Source organism: Denticeps clupeoides, chromosome 9 (genome assembly GCF_900700375.1).
Source record: "Denticeps clupeoides chromosome 9, fDenClu1.1, whole genome shotgun sequence".
In the NCBI taxonomy this organism is placed as follows: Eukaryota; Metazoa; Chordata; class Actinopteri; order Clupeiformes; family Denticipitidae; genus Denticeps; species Denticeps clupeoides.
The window spans coordinates 13824456-13846831 of NC_041715.1; the positions used below are offsets into that span (position 1 = coordinate 13824456).

Here is a 22376-nt window from a genome sequence, read left to right on the forward strand (position 1 = left end):
TAGGTTCACAGATCCCTAATTCTGGTGAATGTGGTTGTCAGCAAAATGCTCTTTCTTTTTTTTTAACATTTCATGGTTCAGCTGCTCTCATGCCAGCCCAGAAAATATGGCATAACGTAATCATTAACAACCATTTCTAATGGATTCTCATCATGGATATTATTCTAACTTCCAGGTTCTGCCTCTTTCAAATACACCCACACATACATTCACACACTCTGTTGCACATACGTATGCATATAGACATACACACACACACAAGCTGAGCTATCCAGCAACTCCACCCCTGGGCACTTAGTCAAAGGGAAGTTCCCAGGAGAGGCACTGAGAGGCCTGTCCAAAGCAGTGACTCAGATGTGGAAAAATAGCCTCACAAGTTAAGGTTGGAGGCATTTCCTGCCTCCTTGGAATCAAGGCATCATACACACACATGCTCAGTCACACGTATACACACCCATTTCTGCACACAGTCACACACAGAACTGAGCACTGCTCACAACAGAGAAGCCGGTCAGTCTATTTGGCCACAGCGACAAAGCGCCCATTGTTTCCTTGTGGTCGTGTTACGCCACAATTTGTTATTCTGGACAGTGACTCTCCCTCCAAAACCACCAAACCACTAATAAAGACCCTTGCCCACAGCAACTTTTTACACCTTTTTTGTGCATTTCATTGCATCACAATGGCCTGCTTCTGTACACTGGCCTCTACCTTAGACACTGCACAGTGGCTGAATCTGACCTGATGTAGCTGAGGTAGGTGTGTGAAGATGATGGTTTAAACAGACACTGGTTTATCTCCTTGAGTCCCTGTGTGTTCCTAAAATGCAACCCGCAACTATTTTTTTTTTTACTCCAGTTGGTTTTCAAAATGTCAGCAAAACAGCTCTGTGACTTCTTAAAAAGTAATCAGCTTCAAATACATTAACAGAAGCCCCAAAGATAAATAACAGCCCCAACACTGCCATTACACAACAGTAACACAGCATTTACTGCATTAACTTCTGCCCAGTCACTATTCATTCCATACCAACTCATTCATTTTTTTACACTGTAGAACAAAACAGAAGATGCAAAACATAAATATTTAAAACTGAAACAACACACATGTGGTTATGCAGTAAATGAAAACAAATGTTTCATATTTGGCAGCATTTCACACTCTAGGTTAGTCCATGTTTCATTTGACAGCATTTCACACTCTAGGTTAGCCAATGGGAGCGGTATTTGAAACAGTCCCGAGAAGAGTTCCTATTTTGGCTGCGTTTGCTTCACTCATGGTAATGATGATCTCATGAAGCTGCTTATGACAATGATAATCGTGTGCAAAGCAGCCAGGGACGTAAAGAGTAATAAAACATGAAAAACTAAAGATATGTTTCCTGTAATAGATTCTTTAAAATAGCTTCTGTCTTAGTCTGTGCAGATTGCGTATTGACTGATCTTCTTTCTTTTTGCATAGCTGTATTTACTAATGTTCTACTTCCGTCAGGCACTAGTGTGACGTACTGCATTTTCAGCAAAAGACAAACAATATATTGACCCTGTGTACATGTACATGGCTGGACTGTCATTAGTTCATTTTAAACTTTAACCCAGTTCTTACACAAATCCTCAAATGAACCCTGTAAGCGTATATTCACAACACAAACTTAACCAAGTCCTAACACAGCCCAAATGAAACTCCCACATGAATAGTCTAATCCAAAGACAGTCTAAACACAGCCCTGTGGCTGTTGTGCAACCCCAACACAACCGTAACATCACCCCAACACGCAGAGTTACTTTGCTCTGGCATTGACACACCTCAGCCACTGCGACTCGGCGAACTGCCTGACAGCTCAGCGGCTCCATTTGTTTCTTCTCCTCAGACCCAGGCAGCAGGCCAGATCGGCCTTTAACAGCATCTCCTGGAAAAAGTGAGCCTGTTCTCCATCCTCCAGTTTGGCAGCGGTTGCCCCTGACAACCTGGTTCTTCGCCTGCTGAGCGTGTCTGTTATCACAGCAGTGGGTATAACTAGGAGACGCAAAAAGAGGTAAACACAAGGCCGCCCACGCCCAGCACTACGACCTGCAAAGGTGATAGGCTGTCTGGTATCTGGACGTGTTGAAGAAGGCCCATCTACTCCTTCACAAAATGCTCCCATCCTTCTTCCATGTGACAAGATTAAGAAAAGAAAGTGACACGCCTCAGTCTTAAAAACAGACCTCGCCTCCAATTTCAGAAGCCCTGTTTTATCACCTGCTTACTGGCACACATGACCCCTGATCAGACATCAACATCGCCACTTCTGCTATATTAATAGCGGGACGCGAACATGTGGCCGAGTGCTCAGAAGGACGTTATTTAAAGTCGGGAAAAAGCCGTCTCCTACCTGCCTTATGATCCGTGTCAGTTCGGAAATCCCAAGAAAGCCTGCAGAAAAGCTCTTTAAAAGTGCCTGGTCACAGAGTGATTTTTGCAAGGCTGGAACTGGGGAGTCGGGGGGAGGCGTAACCTCGACTCCATCCTCCTCCTCCTCCAATGACGATGACTACTGAACACTCTAACAGGCTGAGATGGAGAACGACTGTTTTTTTCTTCTTCTTCTTCTTCTCTCACTGCCTTTGCCCAATTTTCCTCCTGTCCCAGCTGTGCGTTTGACTGACATCACACAGTATCACCCCCACCCTTTTCAACCCTGCCTCAACCCTCCCTCTGTACCCCCCTCTGTCTTCCACGGGACTCCCAGTGACATAAGCAAACAAACGTATGGCAACAGATGTCCACGTGAAACCAAACGCGATTGTTTCGACTCTGACGCTTATTTAAACTGGAACTAATGAGCACACACTCATACGCACGCCTTGAGTGGGTGGGTCGGGATTAAAACTGGCGATGGCATAAAAACTGGAAAAAACAGGGGATGGGGGGGGGACCCGCCTAGTGCCGCCTTCCACCCTGAATGCATGTGCAATGGAAAGAGCCACAAGCTCTAACGGTTCTGCCATTTTACAGGCTATCAGAATTAGTGGAAAATAGAGGCAAGCTGTGCCTGCACTGGCAGCCCCACACCCAGTGGAGACCGGAGACAAAAGGAGGACAAATAAGATTTCACTGAGTGGAGGTTTTAAATGAGGATAAAATATAGCGGCCAGTGGCAGATCATGCTGAAGTCAGAAGAATAAAATAAACCTTCATGTTACAATTCATTTGAGTACAGGAAACCATGCAGGAAAGCTACGTTATATCAGTCACATAACATTTAAAAAAAAAAACTCATTAACCTGAGAACTTTCCACAGGCTCTGGTGAACATGACTGTACAATTTCCTTCACTGAGATGTTGAGAAAGAGAAGCGAGCTTCCAAAATACATAACGCTTGCAACATTGACCAATAAAACCTTCTCCGTGGAAGCCCCTATTGTAAAGTATTTTTCATGGTGGAAAAAGTTGAGCTTTATGACCACGCCACAGTGGGGTAAGAAACCTCGGCCTTGCTAATGTGAATGATTTATGAGCACAGCAGGAGGTCTGTGTGTGTGTGTGTGGTTATGTGTGTGTGTGTGTGTGTGTGATTTAAACAGTAATCCCTTTTTTAGCGCCACATCAAACATTCAAGCTTGGTATCTAATATCACATTCACCTTGTGATGTCAACTTCTGACCAGTCAATGGTTCAGCCATTAACTGGACTTTTGATGCCAAAGAGTGAAGGAAGCAGGTAGTTCTCAAGGTCTCAGGCTTGGCCCCCGGCCCAGTGATGCCTCTTAGCTTCCTAATTTATCCCCACTAGACAGCAGAGTGCCCAAAAGGAATTACAGTTTTTCAATAAACCATTTGTCCACGCTCTTATTCTTTTAAAATTTGGCTGAGTCTGTGTTTACAGCCAAGCAAGACCTTGCTTAATTGCCTCTTTGCAAATGCACCCGACTTGTGGAGAATCAGCGCCATGAATCCGTACATCCCACGGTCCACACTTTCTCCAGATGGGCTGCACAGAGGTGGAGTGAGGTGGAGTGGGATTGTGTTGGATTTACTCATGGAGGAGCGTCTGTGGCTGTGTTAATACTGAGAGCTACAGCCTGAGACTTGCAGATCAGACACAGGAGATCCCGGGGATCAGGGCTGGTCTCTTGTCTTTTCTTCTGGAGGAAGAAAATTAGGAAATTTTCTGGTATGACGTTAACGCGTTGCATACGCTGATTAAGCATGTGGTACAAGTGTGGCATACAAGGCCTACACACCTTTAGAGATATAAACATTACTCCCACCATCATCACACCAAATTTTAATCCTGTTGGTCATCAAATACAATTACTAGCTGCTGATGATGGGATATCCACATATCCACATATTCATATAAACATCCATTTCCATTCCATTTATTTTTAAAAATCTAATATTCCATGTTGCAGCCATATCATTTGCCCAATACAGACTAGTCATATTTTGAAAGCATGTTCAGAAATGTTGGATCTTTTGGACATGTTGGACATGTGAATGGAAATTATGTAAAATTTTGTTTATTTCATAGTTGGTCTGCATTTGAGCCACAAGCTAAATAAATTAATGGCAACGTAACCGAGCAGGCATCCACAGTTCCAGATTCACTAATGAAGACATATTCACCAGTGGCATGTGACTAATCGTTTGTGCCTGATGGGGGACATAGCCTGGCACCCTCCCTCAACAGGGTAATTGTAGCGTCCAAGGCCAGGCAAGGCGTCAAACATGCCAACAGGTTCCATTGATGTGTGTAGCCACATGTTAAGCATTTGTCCCCAGCACGAGAGTGTGAGAGGAAGGGTCAAAACACCAGCCTGAAATGCAAACAGGCCTGAGCCATGACACACACATCCATAAAATGGTTGCAAACAAATACAGACAGTCCATAGCTGCTGGTTTTATATGGACTTGTTAAAGTGTAAGCAGATTAGCTTCCCTCTATTTATATAATGAGAAACCTGTCTAGGGCGCTTGAGTCACTTTCGTTAATAAGGCGCTGCAGACGGAGCCTACCTGTCATCACTGGTCTTTAGATATTTAATACTGGTCACACTACCAGAGCAAACAGTAAAGGCAACATATAGAGGTCCTGAGTAAATGGAAAACAAGAAAAGTTAGATTAGGTGAGTGTGTGTGTATGCATGTGTGTGTGTGGGTGTGTGTTGGGAAGCCTGAAATAGGCCACCACTGTGTGAACTGGCATTAGCGAGGACTGAGAAATAAATGAAGTATGTATATCACCCCATGGGAAACAACACACACTCCGCACCAACACCTGAGCCTGGCACCAATAATCCCCCTCAGGCCAAAATTCCCAATTGGACGTTACCAGTTTCTATTGCTAGGGACTTACTCACACTCACACCTCTTAATGTTACAATGGCAGTGACCCAAACATATATATCTTATGACCAACTCATAAAAAGTGTGGATCAGGATTTCACTGTGACTGAAGATGACAACATTAAAAAAAGATATCTCTTTGAAATGTCATGGCGAAACACGTGGCATGAACTTGGGCGTGAAGAAGAGCTGCATAAAGCCTAAATGGTGATCTTATGGCTCTCGGGTTTATTAGTGTACATGCTCAGAAAAACAGGTGTGGCGTCCAAATATCTAACAAGGCCTACACATCTTTAATGAAGGAAACATTGCTCCCACCAACACACCTCAGTAGTCTGGGTAGTCTGGTTTTATTCCTGGTGCTCAAACAAAATTACTAGCTACGAATCATGACAAAATGAAGATAATCCACATATTCATATAAAAAACCATGAACATACATGCTCAGAAAAACAGGGTTCCACGGGGAACCTGAAAAGGTGCTTTAGCTGCATCATTTTAAAAAATCCTGCATGGATTGTGCGGATGGGTTGCACCCATATTAGACAAAACTCTTGATAGTATTTAGTTGCAGCCGCAATCCCAGTCTGGCAACACAATGCCCTGTCTCCTCCCAAATTGCTCATAGCACCATTTGTCGAACACATATTCTCTGTCATCTCAGCATCCCGTCTGTGACCAAACTTAAATAACACGACAACAATACCCTGCACAGTGTGAACTAGACAGGTGTAATTGCCGAGTAAGCAGTTAAATTAGTGCAGCATAGGACCCTAATTAAAAATAGATGTTTCTGTTGGCAACGGCTCCAAAGTGAAGGATGCATGCAGTGTGCTCAGGTAATCAAAGATGAGACTTAAGTACCTGGACCGCACTTGCCAAGCCGATTTTCAGCATTCTCAGCTGTAAAGAAGTTTATGCCTTGGACAGCAAACAGAAGCTCTTGACCATCAGGTCTTGCACACCATTGGATAGTAGTAGCCTAGTGGGTAACACACTCGCCTATGAACCCCACTTACTACCATTGTGTCCCTGAGCAAGACACTTAACCCTAAGATGCTCCAGGGGGACTGTCCCTGCAACAACTGACTGTAAGTCGCTCTGGATAAGGGCGTCTGATAAATGCTGTAAATGTAAATGTACCATTGCTTGCGGAGGCACCATTTCCATCTACAAATTACTGCTTTGTCGCATGGAAGAAAAACTTAAACAGCACAGAGCGGTCAAACAGTTGGTTGTGAACCGGGTTCGGTCCACACATAGCCAAACACGTGCCACGGGTCCTCTCTGGGCTAACATTTTATTAAAGGTGACGTTGCGTCTCAGGAAAAGCAATCAAGCGGCGCTCGGGGGGCTCTGAGAAAGGGGACTTGGACGTGTCGAGAGTGAGCTTTGATCAGCCTGCACTGGCTAGCTGTGGGCTGCGGTCGGGAACGGGCCAGGCAGAGAGAGGCTGCAGATTCCTGACATTCTGCACAAACCTCTGCGGTGCGGTGCTGCGGAAGACTCGGCCCAATGTCCCGTCCAGGTTTTTAGCATCCAAAGAGTGAAACAAAGTTATGATTGATTCTGCAAAACTTGTTCTTGGAGTGGTTTGGCTCGTCAGTTGAGTTTCGAGTCAAATCAAACATGCGGGAATCAGGGAATCAAACATGCGTTCAATCAGTCTCGATCTTTAGAATATTTGATTACTCAGGATATCTCAGAAGTCCATTAAAAAGCTTTTGTAATGACCAGACAATCCAACCAACACATTTAATTCTATACACCTGTCATGGCTGCCCACTGCTCACTCAGGGTGATGGGATAAATAAACATTTCACTGTGTGCACCGTGTGCTGTGCAGCTGTGTATCATATAATCACTTCACTTCACTTCAAAGAGGGCCAGTTCAAAAAGAGGGCCAGTTTCAAAATTACAGAAGACCATCTCACATTGCATGTCTACAAATGACTAGTCAATAACGGTGTTCCTCATGCTGATGACGTTTCTTCTTGTGTTGTAACCTTCGATTCATAAGGTGTCATTATCATAGTCTACATACCTTTCGTAGCCAAGTATATTAGCTCCATGTTGCATGGTGTGGAGGGTAATGATCTTATAAGGCTGCTGAAATCGCACGGCCTGAAAAAGCCCTTAGGGAATTCTGCCAATTGATCAGTTGCCTGGATTCCCAATTAATCAGCAAGAGCTGATTTTTTTTTTTTTTTATTAGCTCTGCTTTCCAACTAATTAACAGTGGAACAATGGTTCCCCTATCGGAGAGAGGTTTTTATCTCCATGCTTTAGAGCTTTCAAAGCACTGGGCATACCGAAACTCCCTGGGTGCCCATGTTCAAGTGAAGAGAACTGAGAAGCCCCATAGGCAGGAGAGAGGAGATAACGCAGAGTGTCCTCTCAGGTTCAAAGCTGGGATAAAGTAACTTGTCCCAAAGGGCCTGCTCCATCCCCACCGTTGGGCGTCGTTGCAAGGACGCTGGACCTCATAAACACAAACTCGGTGGCCATCTGTTACAGGTCACAGGGTGTGTTATTTAGGGGCAGAATCTGACCCGTGGGTGAGGGAGGAGATAAGGGAACCATTTTTTTAAGAATGTGTGATTCTTTGTTGCAGAACGTGCTGACCAGAGATGTCCCCTACCTGTGGGTCTTCTCACCAGCAGGTAAAACCTAAAGACAAAACTCATACAGACACACTGTGGAGAGGAGCTGTCTGGACAGCAGCTGGAAGAAAAGCTGTTGGTCTGCAGGACAAGGTCAGGCGCTCCCACAAGAAGACTTTTATCTCTTATGCAGACATGTGAGCATCTTCCTTTTACCTCATCCTGACCAAATATTCCTGACCATGTCCAGTGCCTCAAGTTCCCTACGTCAAGAATGGCAGAATTAAAGGACATTTTTAATCCTTGCACATGGAGCAAGTTAAAAGATCATCATTTTTATTCATAGAAAATGGGCAAAATAACACATTTTTCCATTCTTTTTCATGAAATATCCATGTTTCTATAATGACAAATTAAATACTCCTATTTATATGGACACAAAAAAGCTTCAATAAGAACAAAATTATAGCCCTCAGAAGACAGCCATCCATCATCTGGTGTTATACAATTCATTGTCTAAGTTTGGATTTAATACTCTTTAATCCCAGAAGCTGCAGAGACAGATGGAATAAGTCTCTGTTTACTCTAAAAGGCACGATCCTTCTAAACTCCAATCTTAAAGCAAGGTGCCCCTCCCTAGCGTCGGTAACGCCGGTGGAAAAACAACTCTTGCAATATACAGCGTGTCACTGCGTTGGTACTTAACCACTGACATTAACACAACATGAAATGATGTTAATGGTGTATTAGCAGTTTCTCAGTTTCCTGGGAGTGAAAACATCTCCAGATATCATAACTCTCTTTACATATCACACCTCTTTATTATACTGTGCGCAATCTCAAATTGACGTGGCCAGCTGCTCTGTGAATGGCTGGATCAGACATGGGACTCTGTCATTGTGGCTTTTCAATGTATTGTCACAATAGCTACATATAGATATTGAAGCCCTTCCTCTTTATTTTTTGTGTTATTCAGCATTTTCTGGAAGCTCTACACCAGTGGTGAAGGTCAACAGGAATGATAACATTTGAGCCAAGCAAAAGGAACAGTGGGAGATGTGTAGGATCCCAGATTACGCAATTGTGCCATTTCAGAATAAAAAAATTAAAAAAAGCAACAAAAACAAGACAAAAAATTCAATGGAAAGACCTCACATGTCAACAAGCAGCGTTTAATGGCCTTCAGCAGTCAGCGGAAAGGCAGAAATGCGCACTCTGGTGTCATGTGTTAACAGGTGGTGACAGTAAAAAGGCTCGTTGCTGACTGTCTCGTCTCTGTGTTACTTCATGTTAAAAGGTCAGGATGGGACAGACCTGGGCTGGTGCCACACCTCCTCTAGACATGCCGTACATCCTCAACATCCTCAACCAGACAGCAATAAATATAATTAATGTCGACGAATATATACACGTTCATACATTCAGTGAGGCCTCACATCACATTACATATTAGTATGAGTTATTAGCAGGTAAAAGCTTGTCTGAAAGAAGTTGCCTCCTGTTTTAAATGTCGACTTGCATACTTTTTTGGTAATTAGAATCAGTAGGAGGAGGGACGGCCTACAGTAATCACTCACCATCCATCACCAGAGAATTTAACTGAAGCCAGAATCAGCCATCTGCAGATGTATTTATTTACACACGCGTCGTTCCTCCGCGTTGGTAGCCACACAAGTGCTGCTTTAATGGGGCCCTTGCCGCACACAGCTGCTTTCTCCACAACCAGGGACGACAAAAAAAAAAAAAAAAAAACCCACAAGGAAAATTTCCGTTCACACTTAGCAGACAATATAAAGCCACAATCATTTTCCCCTCTGGGAGCAGTGAAAATATTTACCCTGGTGTGGCACCGGGCCACCGCGGCCTGAGACGTGATGTGAGGGTAGAAGTATTTACGTAATTGCGCAGCCTGACACCTGAGCTGTCAGGTCTACACTTTTTGTCGACATGCAAGACACGATCAATGAGACCAACTGTGTTTTGAAATCTGAGATGATCCAATTACAGAACAGCAAAAAAAAAAACTGTTCATTTGCATTTCTGCATTATGAAAATGTTATAGAAAATAAATAAATCAGAAAACTAAATTAATAAGTACCTCAAGCCCAAGGAAACAGTCAGCAGACACAGAGGTTTTATCTTAAAGAAAGTCAAACGCTGCTCTGCTTCCAATCCAGGAACGTCCTGTGAGCCATTAGCATGTCCAGTTCCCTCTGCCAGACGGGAGCTGCGAACTGTGCCGCTCCCCCTCTAGTGACAGATAACAAAAAGGGCTTTTAGCCGGAGCAGGGAGGCCGGGAGAGCGGGGCGCGTCACTCCCACCACCTCTGTCAGCGCGTCTCGGCTCCCAGCCCTCTCCGACTCACAGCAGCCGCCACCATGCTTTTTCACTCCCAACTATTCCAAAAATGTAGTGGGACGTGTCGTAGCCAAATATGGAGAGGAGCAACAGTAAACAAGCCCCCCAGCGCCCTGGACGGGTCCCCTGCCGCTAGTCCCCGTTTGAAGCTCGGACCGCCCCGCTAGCCTCGGTCGGTGTAATGAGCAGTGACCTTCCTCACCCAGGTCAACCCAGTCCTCAATGTGCAAATTTAGCCATAAACTTTCTCTTTGATTTTCGCACCGTTGAGACCAGTGATACTTATGATCCTTAATAACGCGCTCCACGTGTCCGTGAGCTGTGGCCCCCCTTGTGTAAAAAGCGCTGGGGGAACTGACCTGGCCTGCAGCAGCTGCAGATCCCTTGGGGTCAAGTCAATGAAGAGCAGATAAGACGTCTATTAACGTCCTGCTACGTTGTCAGCGTGGATGGCCTTTCATCAATCTGTCATACCTCACCCTTGCTCCCTCGCAGACGTAGTCATCTGGCACCGACCAAATGATAACGTTGCCTATTCAAGCTTCATCTCAAACAATTATTAGATAAGGGCCCCTCGTCCAGCTCCATTAATGGGCCAATTGCAGATAATGAAGTGGAAAGCATCGCATGTTGTTGCAATTTGTTGAAGCCGTGCATCAAGAGCCAAAATTTTGATACTCATCAGCCACAGAAAAGTGATACAGATGCTCACTTAGTGCACCATATGAGGAGTCTTTAATCACGGTCTGGGAAAAGGTCCTGCTTGAAAAGTAGCGCAGAGGTGATAGAAAGTGAGACTCTCATATCACACCCTGCCTTGCTTTGCAATTCATTTAATCTGTTATAAATGATTTATTTGATTTGATTAGATTAAATTAGGCAAGTCAGATAACATGAGTTTACTTTTTTATGTTTGAAGGCAGACCTTGAGGACATTGATTCTAAAACAAAACTACACTGCAAGGAATGTATATGCAAAAGACACTGTAAATTTTAACATGCAGAGCGAAATATACAGCAAAATATACTTTTATGGCGTGTCCTTTATGGTGCTTGAAACCTCTTATGCAGTGGTTTTAGTACTGGAATACACAAATTTCCAATATCCAATATTTAAAGGACCATTTAGCAGCATGTGACACATTTATCATGTGTAGGAGTTAAGCAATTATAGGAGTTAAGCAATTGTCCATTTTAAGGCCAATTCATGCTTAACATTAAATATGGATATAAAGAGAGCCTGTCTGTACTCCACCCTCAATTGTGCACATCTGTATTTGTGCACTTTTTTGGAAGGTTTGTGTTTGTATATAGAATGGAGCAGTACGACAGGAAGCAGAAACAGCAATAGTTCAAGAAAATCATGAACAAATGTATGGACGTTTCTAAAGAGAGGTTGTGCAAGAAAACATCTGTATGTGTCACATCCCTTTGCCTAATCCAGAGGTTCTTCTAATTTAGTGTCTTAGTATCACTTCACACAGAACATCTGCCTCCCTTTACCCTCTTGCTTCATAAATACATTATAACGACCTCCACCACCATGTTTTCAGTTGGACAATCTTGACTGATGTAAACCAACAATGTGCATGGAGTCTGTTCTTAGCATGGATGTATTTTTAGAATGCAATTTTAGACCTGGAACTACCAAACCTTTCACAAAATACAGAAAATAATCAGTGCAATTAACTGCAATTGTGCAATTAATTGCAATATTCGTTAATTAGATTTGAGGTGCGCTACACTGTATCTCCAGTATCTAGCACTGATCAGTAAGTAAGTATGAATCACTGAACAGTAGCCCTACTCACAGACTGCCAGAAAGAGAGTTGGACTGGATCTTTCTCCAGTGTTGGGGCTAAATCCTGCGGCTAGAGTTACTCATTACCTCATCAGCGCTGGCTAACGAGCCTGGGCCGAGGTTAAGCACATTTAATTGCAGAGACGGGAATTCTCAAACACCAATGTTTTCTTCAGGCCTCATTTGCTGCGCCTTTGCCACAATCGTCTAAAACATTGCTAAATGGCAGCACTGCAGGCTTGGCAGGCTGAAGTCATGGGTCCCGGCACAATGGCGTGACGTCCGTCTGCTTATCTCCACCGCAGAGTCGTTTAACTGGCCCTGCTCCTGAATGGGACTGTTTGTCCATGTGTGATACCCGTCGGAATTCATGTGCAAATGTGCCCTTTCTCTTCCGCACCAACGAGCGTCTGTTGAGCATGTGGTCCCACGGAGCACAGGATGGTTTGCCATGTTCACTTAAGTTTCAGAGTGAACGCGTTCCACACAAGATATGGCGGGGACCTTCGCTCGCAGCGGCGTGTGGTCGCGAGACGGGAGTCTTGGCCAGGCTGGGATCAGGATTGATTTACATGACACCCCTCCTCTTCTGCATCGTAGGCTGCCAGACGCCTATTTCCGAGGTGTCTATTTAAAGGCCAGATTGGCCAAAGGTAGGACCGCTTTATGGCTGGTCCTCTCAGATAGCTTTGAATGAGGAGGAGCATCTGAATTTCTATAAAAGAACGGACACCAAAGATTACAGAGGTGTAAACAACAAATATGAACCCGCCCCCAATTTAAAGCAGATATTCTCAGACAGCGGGATGGCACCAATCTCATCAGATCTATGTTTTTGTTCTCTTCAAGCAAGACTAAAATAATTGCTAAAGAAAACAGTGAAAACAACGTTGGGTATTTTGGAGTCTGGAATGTGACACAACGTTGTAATTCAGGACACACAGCAGCTGTTTTGGGGCTTTGTGAATAGATATGGTCGGTCAGAGAGTGGTCATCTCTATAAGACCATAAATTCAGAGCCAGTGTCCGTGGCTAAATCCCGGAATGTTCCACACGGGCCCATGCAGTCTTAAACGTCTGGGAAGTAGGACTAGAGGCCGAGAGTGGGTGGTGCTGGATCTCTGCGGCTAGCAAAACATGCAGAAACATGTTTACTGGTGATGAGCGTGGCTCCATACTCATAAACCTCTCCAGAAGCCAAAACTCATTACAGTTGTGTCTGTATAAACACTTGGGTCTTAAGTATAATTAAGAGAAGCCATTTGTCTTTGGGCTACTGTCCTCAACCCCCGCTATCCATCCATTTTCAATGCAGTCTATCCCAGCAGCCTTTGGGTACAAGACAGGAAATAACTCCTCGAGAGCATTGCATGCCTTTAGAATGGAGGACCTGCAGTAAACCCACACAAACATGATTATTGTTACGTCCCTGGACGTATGCTCCCACGTGTTCTGTGTGTCTGGCTGTGTTTTTGCGCCCTGTCTCTTTTAGGTTGACTTCATGGGAGGAGTTGAAGCCTTCCAGCTCCACCTACCATCTGCCATTGGTCACCTCCACCTATATTCAGATGGTGTTCGGGGTCTGCTAGGCCCTTACGCTTTCGGGAGGTCCCCAGGGTCCACAGAGATCTGCATGGAGCTCCGTTGGGGATCTCATTCGTGTGTCTTGTTGCTTTGTGTGATAGATCCATTTGTTGTTAGCCTGTTAGCTGTTAGCCTGTTATGTGCCCTTTTTGTTGACTTGTGCGCGTTTTGAGATATCCCTGTTATCCCATCCCTTACTTTAGGCTGTTTTGATGTTGGTTAGCTGTCCTGAGTCCGCTGTTTTATTGTACCTCTTAGCTCACTGTGAATAAAAGCACTGTTTGTACGCTTTGTTTGCTGGTGAGTGTGTAACAGTGGACCTCCTCCTCTCCACACCCTTGTTGCATTTCTGAGACCCCTAGACTTAGGAACGTGACATTATACCAATGGAAGCATTGGAGACCTATAGGCTAGGAGACTATTCTGAAGAATCTGCATTATGTCTCACTAATGTCATCAGTGGCAGCAGCTTCAAGAGATGCTAATCAACATGAGTGAAGGAAAAGAAGCCAACGAGTGCTAGGATCTCTTTCATGCCTGTTGGAAAACGGAGAAGCCAAGTGTGTGAAACGCTGTAATCACAAACGTTCTCTGCTCTGAAGAGCCTTAAATATAGAGATTCGCCAGTTTAATTTGTTTAGTACATATGTCATAGATCCATGCCGGCAGGAAACAGAGGATGCAATCGCACGACTTGCACAAACAGAATTTGTTTGGATTGCACAGATCATCAGGTCTTCACAACAACAGATGGCCCCATGTTCTTGCTTCAATAAAAGCAGCGATATAATCTTTCTTTTCTAAGCCCTTTCCCCTCAGCACATGCAAACGCATTATCCATTGCAGTATACACAGTGCTCAGGTAGGTTACACCGTCCCATGGTGCCCCTCTCTCAGCCACTGGGTTGCAGATGCCCCTGAGTAATGAGCGTGGAATTATGAATGGGCCACTGAGAGTGAACACAGTAGGTGGTCCTTCCACAATGACTTCCAAAATAATGTGGGGTTGGGTTTCACTCCAAAGGGGACATGGTAAATGGAGAAAGCAGAGCTAATTTAAATTTTCACTGTGTCTTTATTACGCAACATTTAGTAGCAGAAAGTATGCAATTCACCTTATAAAGTTTCCTAAATATATTTCTCATCACACAAAGCCGCATCAGCATTTTATTATAATGTTTTTTACTGATTATCTTCCACATTGAGACCTCATATCAAATGATCACCAGCAGCTCTCACCGGCATCCACTGTGTCCTCACAGCGCTGATTGAAGTTCTCATAAGAATCCCAGCGGATCAAGGGATCCTGGGTGTTGTAGTCCACTGAGACAGTGGGACCATTCTCAAGATGGTCCATACCTGTACAGGGAGCATAGAAACACAACTACTCAGTACTTTTATTAACTTACGTGAAACCCTTGTCCAGACAGAACTGGATTTCCTGAGTACAAACCAGGATATAGATGGTCGGTAGTCAAGTCTATTGCTTAATTGAGGGACATGACTCACCCTGGATCTTCTCAGGCCCGAAGGAAAAGACAAACTCCACCTTTCCATACTCAGGAAACCTGTCATCTACATTTCAACAAAACAGACAACACGCAATGAAGATCAACCTTCCAACAGAAAAAAGTGAATAATCAAAGAATGATTAGTTAGTGAATAAAAGCAAGAATATAAAACAATACCTTTAAATGTCTCGTCCAGCTCATCTTTGCCAAAGACAATGCCCAGGTCATGAATGGCACAAGTGTGGAACTGAACCCGGAAGATCACATCCCGGGATGGGTTTCTGAAGCGCTTATGGTAACACTTAAGCTGAAAGCAGAAAGTTCAAGTCAGGCAAACAGTATGGCACTGAAATGAAACCAGGCATTGCAATAGAGCAATGATAACTCAATTTAGTTCCAAACATAAATTCTCTACTCCCAGTTCTCCCCATTTTGGCAGCATCTCCATCCGCCTTTTTATTGCAGAATAACAATTACAGGTACTAAGGAACATTTAAACCAAAAATCCACTAATTGTGCCTAAGCGCGCAGCCGTATGGAAACATGTGGTTGTGTCAAGGTGAACATAAGTTTACATAAATGCCCAGATTTGGTTGTAGTTAACCATTCAGGGTCACATAAATCAGGCCTGATTACATTATTTGTTGGCTTTAGTATCAATGATGGCATGTCAGTCAGTTCCTGTGGTGAACCATTGTCAAAGATGTGAGTAAATATAAGACGTAATATCCTCAACTAGCCTCTGTGGAGATATAAAAATGCCGCCATCCAAAAAAAAAAAGAAACTTTATCCTGGAAACTGCCGCCAGAAACAGCTATAATTAAGATATTTAGTTGGGGTTAGACAGACATGGAATGCACAGGTTTTTCTATTCATGGAAACTGAAGCAAAACAAACAAAACAAAAACTGAGGAGGACGGGGAATATGGCCAAACATCCTGTGGCTTCCCATGAGTGTAATGAAGCTTTAAATGATGCTCTGCAGGTCCCATAAAGACAAAATGGAGAGCAGTCCAATGAGGAGCATTAAAACTTAATGGAGGTTCAAATTATTTAGTACTAAGAATTATATGTAATATGGTGATGCTTGCTATATGCTTCTATGTTGCTAAAGTGAAAGCTTTTTGGTCTGAGACTGTACCTATGGCCTTGAATTTAATTCCTGAAAATAACTTTAATATTTGAAAATAAAGTCTTAGATTTTAGTGTGATTCTTTTAAGAGGACATCTCTAAAAATGTTAATTCCATTAAAAAAGATTTTTGTAAACCTTCAACAATCTTCAGTCCCAACCAAGTATTGACAGTCTAAATGAATGCACTTTTCAGAAGATGTATATTTCTGGATTGGGAATTTACTTTAATATTCTAATAATTTAATATTCTAATCAATCAATCTAATCATTCATGTCATAACGTAAATGAGACATAATCATTTAATTGTTTAAAGAATATTGTATATATGGGCAGTGGTGGCCTATCAGGTAAAGAAGCGTAATCGGAAGATTGCCGGTTCAAATCCCGTAACACCATGGAACCACTGAGGTCCCCTTGAGCAAGGTACCGTCCACACACACTGCTCCCAGGGTGTCTTTCATGGCTGCCCACTGGTCACTAGGTTGATGGGTCAAATGTAGAGAACACATTTCATTGTGTGCACCATGTGCTGTGTATGATGGTTTTTAAATTAATTAATGAACCAATGACCTTCATGACACATTTTTAAATGCATAAGTATAGGTTGGTGTGACTGTGTGTTTGCATGATCTTATGAACCTAACAATTAGCACTTGACTGCTGGCCAGCCATTGCATAAAGTGCTTTTAGAAGAGAGCAGACCATATCCATCATGTTGATAGAACTGTGATTGCTTAGGAATATTCTGGATGTCAGGTCATAAAATAAATGGCACCGGGCAAGAACAAACCTCCTTGGGGTAATGGCTAAAATGCCAGGCTCCACTGGCTGATCACTCCAAAGAGCCTCATATAACAAACTGCATATCAATCAGGGCCAGCGGAGAAGTCCCGGGCACACATAAGTTTCATTAAGAATAGTACATCATGAGTCTCTTTGGGGAGACGCCCACTTGGTCTCGCTACTTTACAGCCAGCGTATTGCGCACTAATGAAGGGCTGTAAACTGTAGTGTGTAAGCTGTGCCAGAGGCTTTCCCTTTTTTCATTGACACATTTTAAATATGAAAATATCATTCTAAGCATGAGAGCATAGGGTTAAAAGCTCACCAGAATGTCTCCTTTCAGCAGCAGGCCGGGCTCGATGGTGATGCAGATGCTGGTCTGGCTGTCTCCCTGCACATTACTGTAGGTGGCAGATAAAAGACAAGTGTTACTCGGAGCACTTCCAACACCCATCAGGTGCCTTGATGCACAACCTCAGATGATCAATGTCCTTTAGGGTGTCTTGAGTGCATGAAATAAGGGGAAAGCATGACTATGCAGGCTTATTCATTTAATGAGAGTGTTATGAGAGTCTGAGCAGACACTTTCATCCATATTTTTTTAAACTAAGAGCCCCATGGACCTGCCTGGACTTACAATGTTTAGGAATTGTGTGTGATTTCCTCAGTCAAGAGATAATCCTTGTATAATCAATGCTTCAAAGGCCCTGTCAAACCGTTCCTTTAACAAATGCACATGGACCGATATAGCTATACACAGTACAGGTTAATCACACAAAAACTAAGCATATGTACTAAGACGGCCGTAACGGTTTCAGGCTTTACTTTTTCACCATGTCATCTTCCCCTGTAATACTCTGCATTATTCATGTAATGTATTTCATCTGTCCCTCCAGGAAGTAAGCAGGAAGAGATTTAGTATGAATCATTTTTCCTTTCCTTTTTGGGCATCAAAATCAAAAGCAACTTGTTCCAGTGAGAACAAATCAGAACTGTTAGCATTCATTTCTGTTGGGAAATGTGGGCCATCACAGACATGGCTGTGTGATATGTGATGAACATCTGCTTACACGTGTCTACAGTGCTGTTCAGTTTACAGTATGATTTCCAGTGGTCTGTGCTTGTATATCCAAATAATTATTTGTTCATTCATTTTAACATAATGTATGACAAACAAACCACTAAATCTTAGAGGAACTGTTGTACTTGAACTGCAGGTTCTATTCGATTCCAGATATAGGGAACATTTAAATATTGTATTTAAAGGCAACAGCAGAATTGTGCACTCATGCAGTATCCTCTGCCATTAAGAGTGTGTGTGGAAATGCAATCATTTAGAAACCCTGGATTGGCAAAGGTAGGGTATCTGCGCTGCACGTGTTTTGTGGTGTGAGGGTGTGTGACAGCCCCTCCCACCTACAGTACAGAGGCGGGGCCAGCACTATACCAGCGCTTATTGCTCTGGGAATGTTGCCAGAACAGTGCAAATGAGGGAGAGAAAGGAAGAAGGGGAAAAAAAATCATAACATCTTACTAGATCCCAGATGTGTAGACCGGCTGCATGGCCTGATAGATCTTGAGGAAAGGGCGGCAACCTGGTGGGGAAAAAAAAGTAATCAGAAAGAGAACAGAAGGAAAAACAAGGACTCGGTGTTGACAGAGCGAGCAAGGAAGGGTGGTCTCCACACCCCTTCCAGAGCATGAGCCTGGCCAGGCCTTCATAGCCCATCCTCACAGCATTCAAAACAAACCTCTCCATTAGCCAATCCTAAAAGATATGCCTTCTGTGTGGTCCTCTCTCTGGGGTGTGTTGGACGGTGGGCACCCCTACCTGCTGTCACTCATTCTTGGGCTTATGCCGAGACGTGCAAAGGCTGAGCTGGCGACCTGGCCAAGCTCCAGGCCGAGGCAGTGAAAACTCACTTTATCACAAAGTAGGAGCTGATGAAAGAGGAGCTCACCTCCTTTGGACTCGAAGTTTGGGATTCCATGCATAATGACGTGGTGCAAGAACAGCGGCTTGTTGTTGATCTTGATGTGTCCTGACAGCAGGCCGCTGAAGTACTGCACATACCTGCACCAGAAATAATGAAGGAAAGAGACGAGAGAGGGAGAGGAGCAACAGGTCAGGAGGTTCTCTCTGTAGACCCACTCTTAGTTGCTGTGGCTTCAAAAACAAAAAAGAGAGAGACTTGGCTGCTTTTACATTTAATGTTCCTTCCACAGAAATGCCCCTGACCGCAGTGCAAATGTCTCTCTGGTGAGAAGCTGCAACTATAACCCCCCATCCAAACCACCCCATCACAGTTCAGAAATCAACACAGAACCCATTTCCTGAGAGATCTGTCCTGCTGTGATGTAGCTTTTCCATCAGTATGAGCCCACAACAGCATGTAATTGGATGCTAAGCGCAGCGCTTCATGCTAACCATGGGGCTTGTATGCTAATGTAGGTTCAAATGCATGCTGAAGATTTAAATGAATAAAAAAGCACAATTGTTCGTGATGTTTGATGTTTAATTCATCCAGAATATGGAAGAAGCATGCACAGCAATCATTGCAGATCAGGTTTGAGATAAAAACGCATCAGCGTTTGAAGAGATACGTGTGCAGGTACTGTTAGCACCACAGAACTTTTCCATAACATTGCAATGACTTCCTTTACCTGTGTGTGAGTTGACTATCTGTTAGAACTGGAAAAGGTTAGGCTGTGAGGGACAGATTTGATGGGCATTGGTTTACATCTGTACACTGGGATCAGCAGAGTGGCAAATATGTGTCTGTCTTTGTCCCACCGCAGCCTCGTTTGTCACTGGCTTCATAAATAAGTATGTTGTGCAGTAACATGTCCCCAGAATCGCTTAAGCGGGTGCTTTTGTCTGCTATTGGCAGTTCCTCGTCAACAGGCCTATATTTGTTGCAAACAGGATTTGCAATGACTTTAACTGGTACTTATTCAGAATGGAAAAATCTAAAAACTCACACAAAAAGTGTGACTCTCTACATAACAGAGGGACTCTGAGATACTGGCCCGGCATGTTACTGTCGGACATGCCTCACATAATAACCGTAGTCTGCTGGGCACTGGCTTCTGGTTAATTATATCTCCATCAGGAAATAGCAGTAAACTACATGGCCCCTGAGCTTCCAGCAGAGACACAGAAAAAAAACGTCTCTGGAGATAATCAGCAATTTGCATGGCTCGGTTCATGCCATGAAAAAAACATACATACGCTACCTTTCAGAAGTTTAGGGTCACTTAGGAATGGCTACTGAAACACCCTACGATGGGCATTTCCAATATGTAAAATGGCTTTGTAATCAACTTGATTGTTTTATTTATTTATTTATTATTTTTTTCTAAATGATCAAACATGGTCGTTTGAATGACTTTTTTTTTAAGGGTTCAAGTGTTGTGTTGTGTGGGATTAGAATATTTTATAATAACAGAGCGATTGTGTTCAGTCTAAACATAGTGTTGATGCACTAGTTCAAGATGATAAAGGTCATGAGTTCAGGAAGATCTCCCACGCACTTATTGCACTGCAAGAAAAAAATTAAAAAATTCTATAAATAAATTATTCTATAAATAAATAACTTTTTGAACATCGGGGAGGCTGACCCCAACATATAAGGAGGTGAAAGTCATAAATTCCTTACAAGAAAGGTAACCAGTAGACAAACAGGAAGTAGGTTGAATCTGACCTTTTCTGGGAAGGCTGGCCGACAGGAAGCACTTTATCTTCATAAAACCTCTTCATAGCAAACCTGTCCAGCGCCTGGTCAGCACTGCATCCAAAAAAGAAAAATTTTCACTGCATTGAAAGGACTGTATTGTATTTTAATTCCAACATATTTATTCCCATGTCATAGAAAATGACACTGCTTTTCCTATTGGCATGATTTGCTATTGGCATGAAAAGTGCTATAAAAATAAAGGCTGATTGACAGATTAATTAATTCCACATTTCTGCTGTTTTTTTTTGTATGAACCTTAAAACTATCCATTTTTAGAGGTCTACAATAAAACTGGGACAATTTAATTCCATCTCTTCATTCAAGTGCACAAATTAGTAGGATGAATAAATACAAATTTTAAATACTGCAAAATTAAGTGCAGATAATATGAGAACAGTGATACAGTTTGGTTGTCTGGAAAAATTCAGTCTAATTTAGTTTAACAGAGTCTTGAGGGACATTCTGCAGTCCCGACCCTCTTTCCTCACACGTACCACAACGTGCCTTTTTGTCTTGTGACTGGGAGGATTAGGACAATTTCACCCAAAAAAAAAGAAAGAAAGAAAAAAGAACTCCTAACTCAATAAAGCTCACTGTCTCTCTGTCATACAATTCAGCATTATCAGATCTCACCTTGCGGATATGTTGCTGTAGTGCATGTAGGCTGCCACCACCACCCCTGTCCGGCCACGGTTACCCTGTGGAGAGGGAAGAACAGGCATGGCCTTGTTTTTATTTTGCACTTTTTGGCACTGCGATAGGTCCACAGTTTTATATAGCAAAGAAAAGCTTCTTGGGTTTTCCACTTTTATTGATCACATGCTGTGTTCGTAATCTAATGTAGTGCTCTGAATAAACGCACGGGCCCTCCACTTAGCCTCCAACTTAAGTTTCCACTAAGACAAATAGTAACACTGGTTATGATCCTTGGTTTACCATTTCAATCAATCAATCTTTATTTATATGCCACATTTTACAATGTACGGTGTACATGTCCTGGTGTAGAAGGATAGAAGGATGTTTTCTTTCAGGCTGTTTATTTGTTTTGAATCAAAAGCCCATCCCCTGGCATGTCAATCAGTAATTTTCCACTGCAGAGAACTGGTTCAGTGGCTTAAAAAACTCTGGAGGGCAATTTCTGACTGATTTGCACTCTGGCAATTTTTGCACAATGTTGAGAAAGACCACAGACTGATAGTCATTCAGTGCTTTTTACCACCTCTGGAATTCGTAACATTATCCATGCCAAGGGACAAAATGTTATATAGTTCAAAGTAAAAAGGTCCCTTCATACCAAACAGCTCCCAAAGGAAGAACAAGTGAATCAGAGAAGCTTCCTAATGTCTGTCAAGGGTTCGGTGAACCTATCTAATTGTGGCATTTAGAGTAAGAGTCCAACTATGGTCAAGGTTTTCTGTCCAAGAAACACAGAAAGGTCTAATAGTCATTGTTTTTATCCTTTCCTTCTCTGTGAACTGCAAGACAGGGAACAGCACAGACTGACATCGCCATCTGCTGTTTGCTGTACATTG

General features: G+C 43.1%; 1 protein-coding gene across 12 annotated transcripts in view; it reads right to left on the reverse strand.

Annotated features, from left to right (window-relative positions):
- Nucleotides 1-22376, reverse strand: part of tns1b (tensin 1b) — a 152792-nt gene that overhangs the window by 22963 nt on the left and 107453 nt on the right. For all 12 annotated transcript variants that reach the window (XM_028990927.1, XM_028990933.1, XM_028990934.1 and 9 more), the window contains 8 exons: nucleotides 21478-21542; nucleotides 20812-20895; nucleotides 19069-19181; nucleotides 18642-18702; nucleotides 17433-17508; nucleotides 15366-15495; nucleotides 15187-15252; nucleotides 14917-15036 (listed from right to left, as the gene is read on the reverse strand). In XM_028990927.1, coding sequence (XP_028846760.1) covers nucleotides 14917-15036; nucleotides 15187-15252; nucleotides 15366-15495; nucleotides 17433-17508; nucleotides 18642-18702; nucleotides 19069-19181; nucleotides 20812-20895; nucleotides 21478-21542 — 715 coding nt within the window. The remainder of the gene's footprint in view (nucleotides 1-14916; nucleotides 15037-15186; nucleotides 15253-15365; nucleotides 15496-17432; nucleotides 17509-18641; nucleotides 18703-19068; nucleotides 19182-20811; nucleotides 20896-21477; nucleotides 21543-22376) is intronic.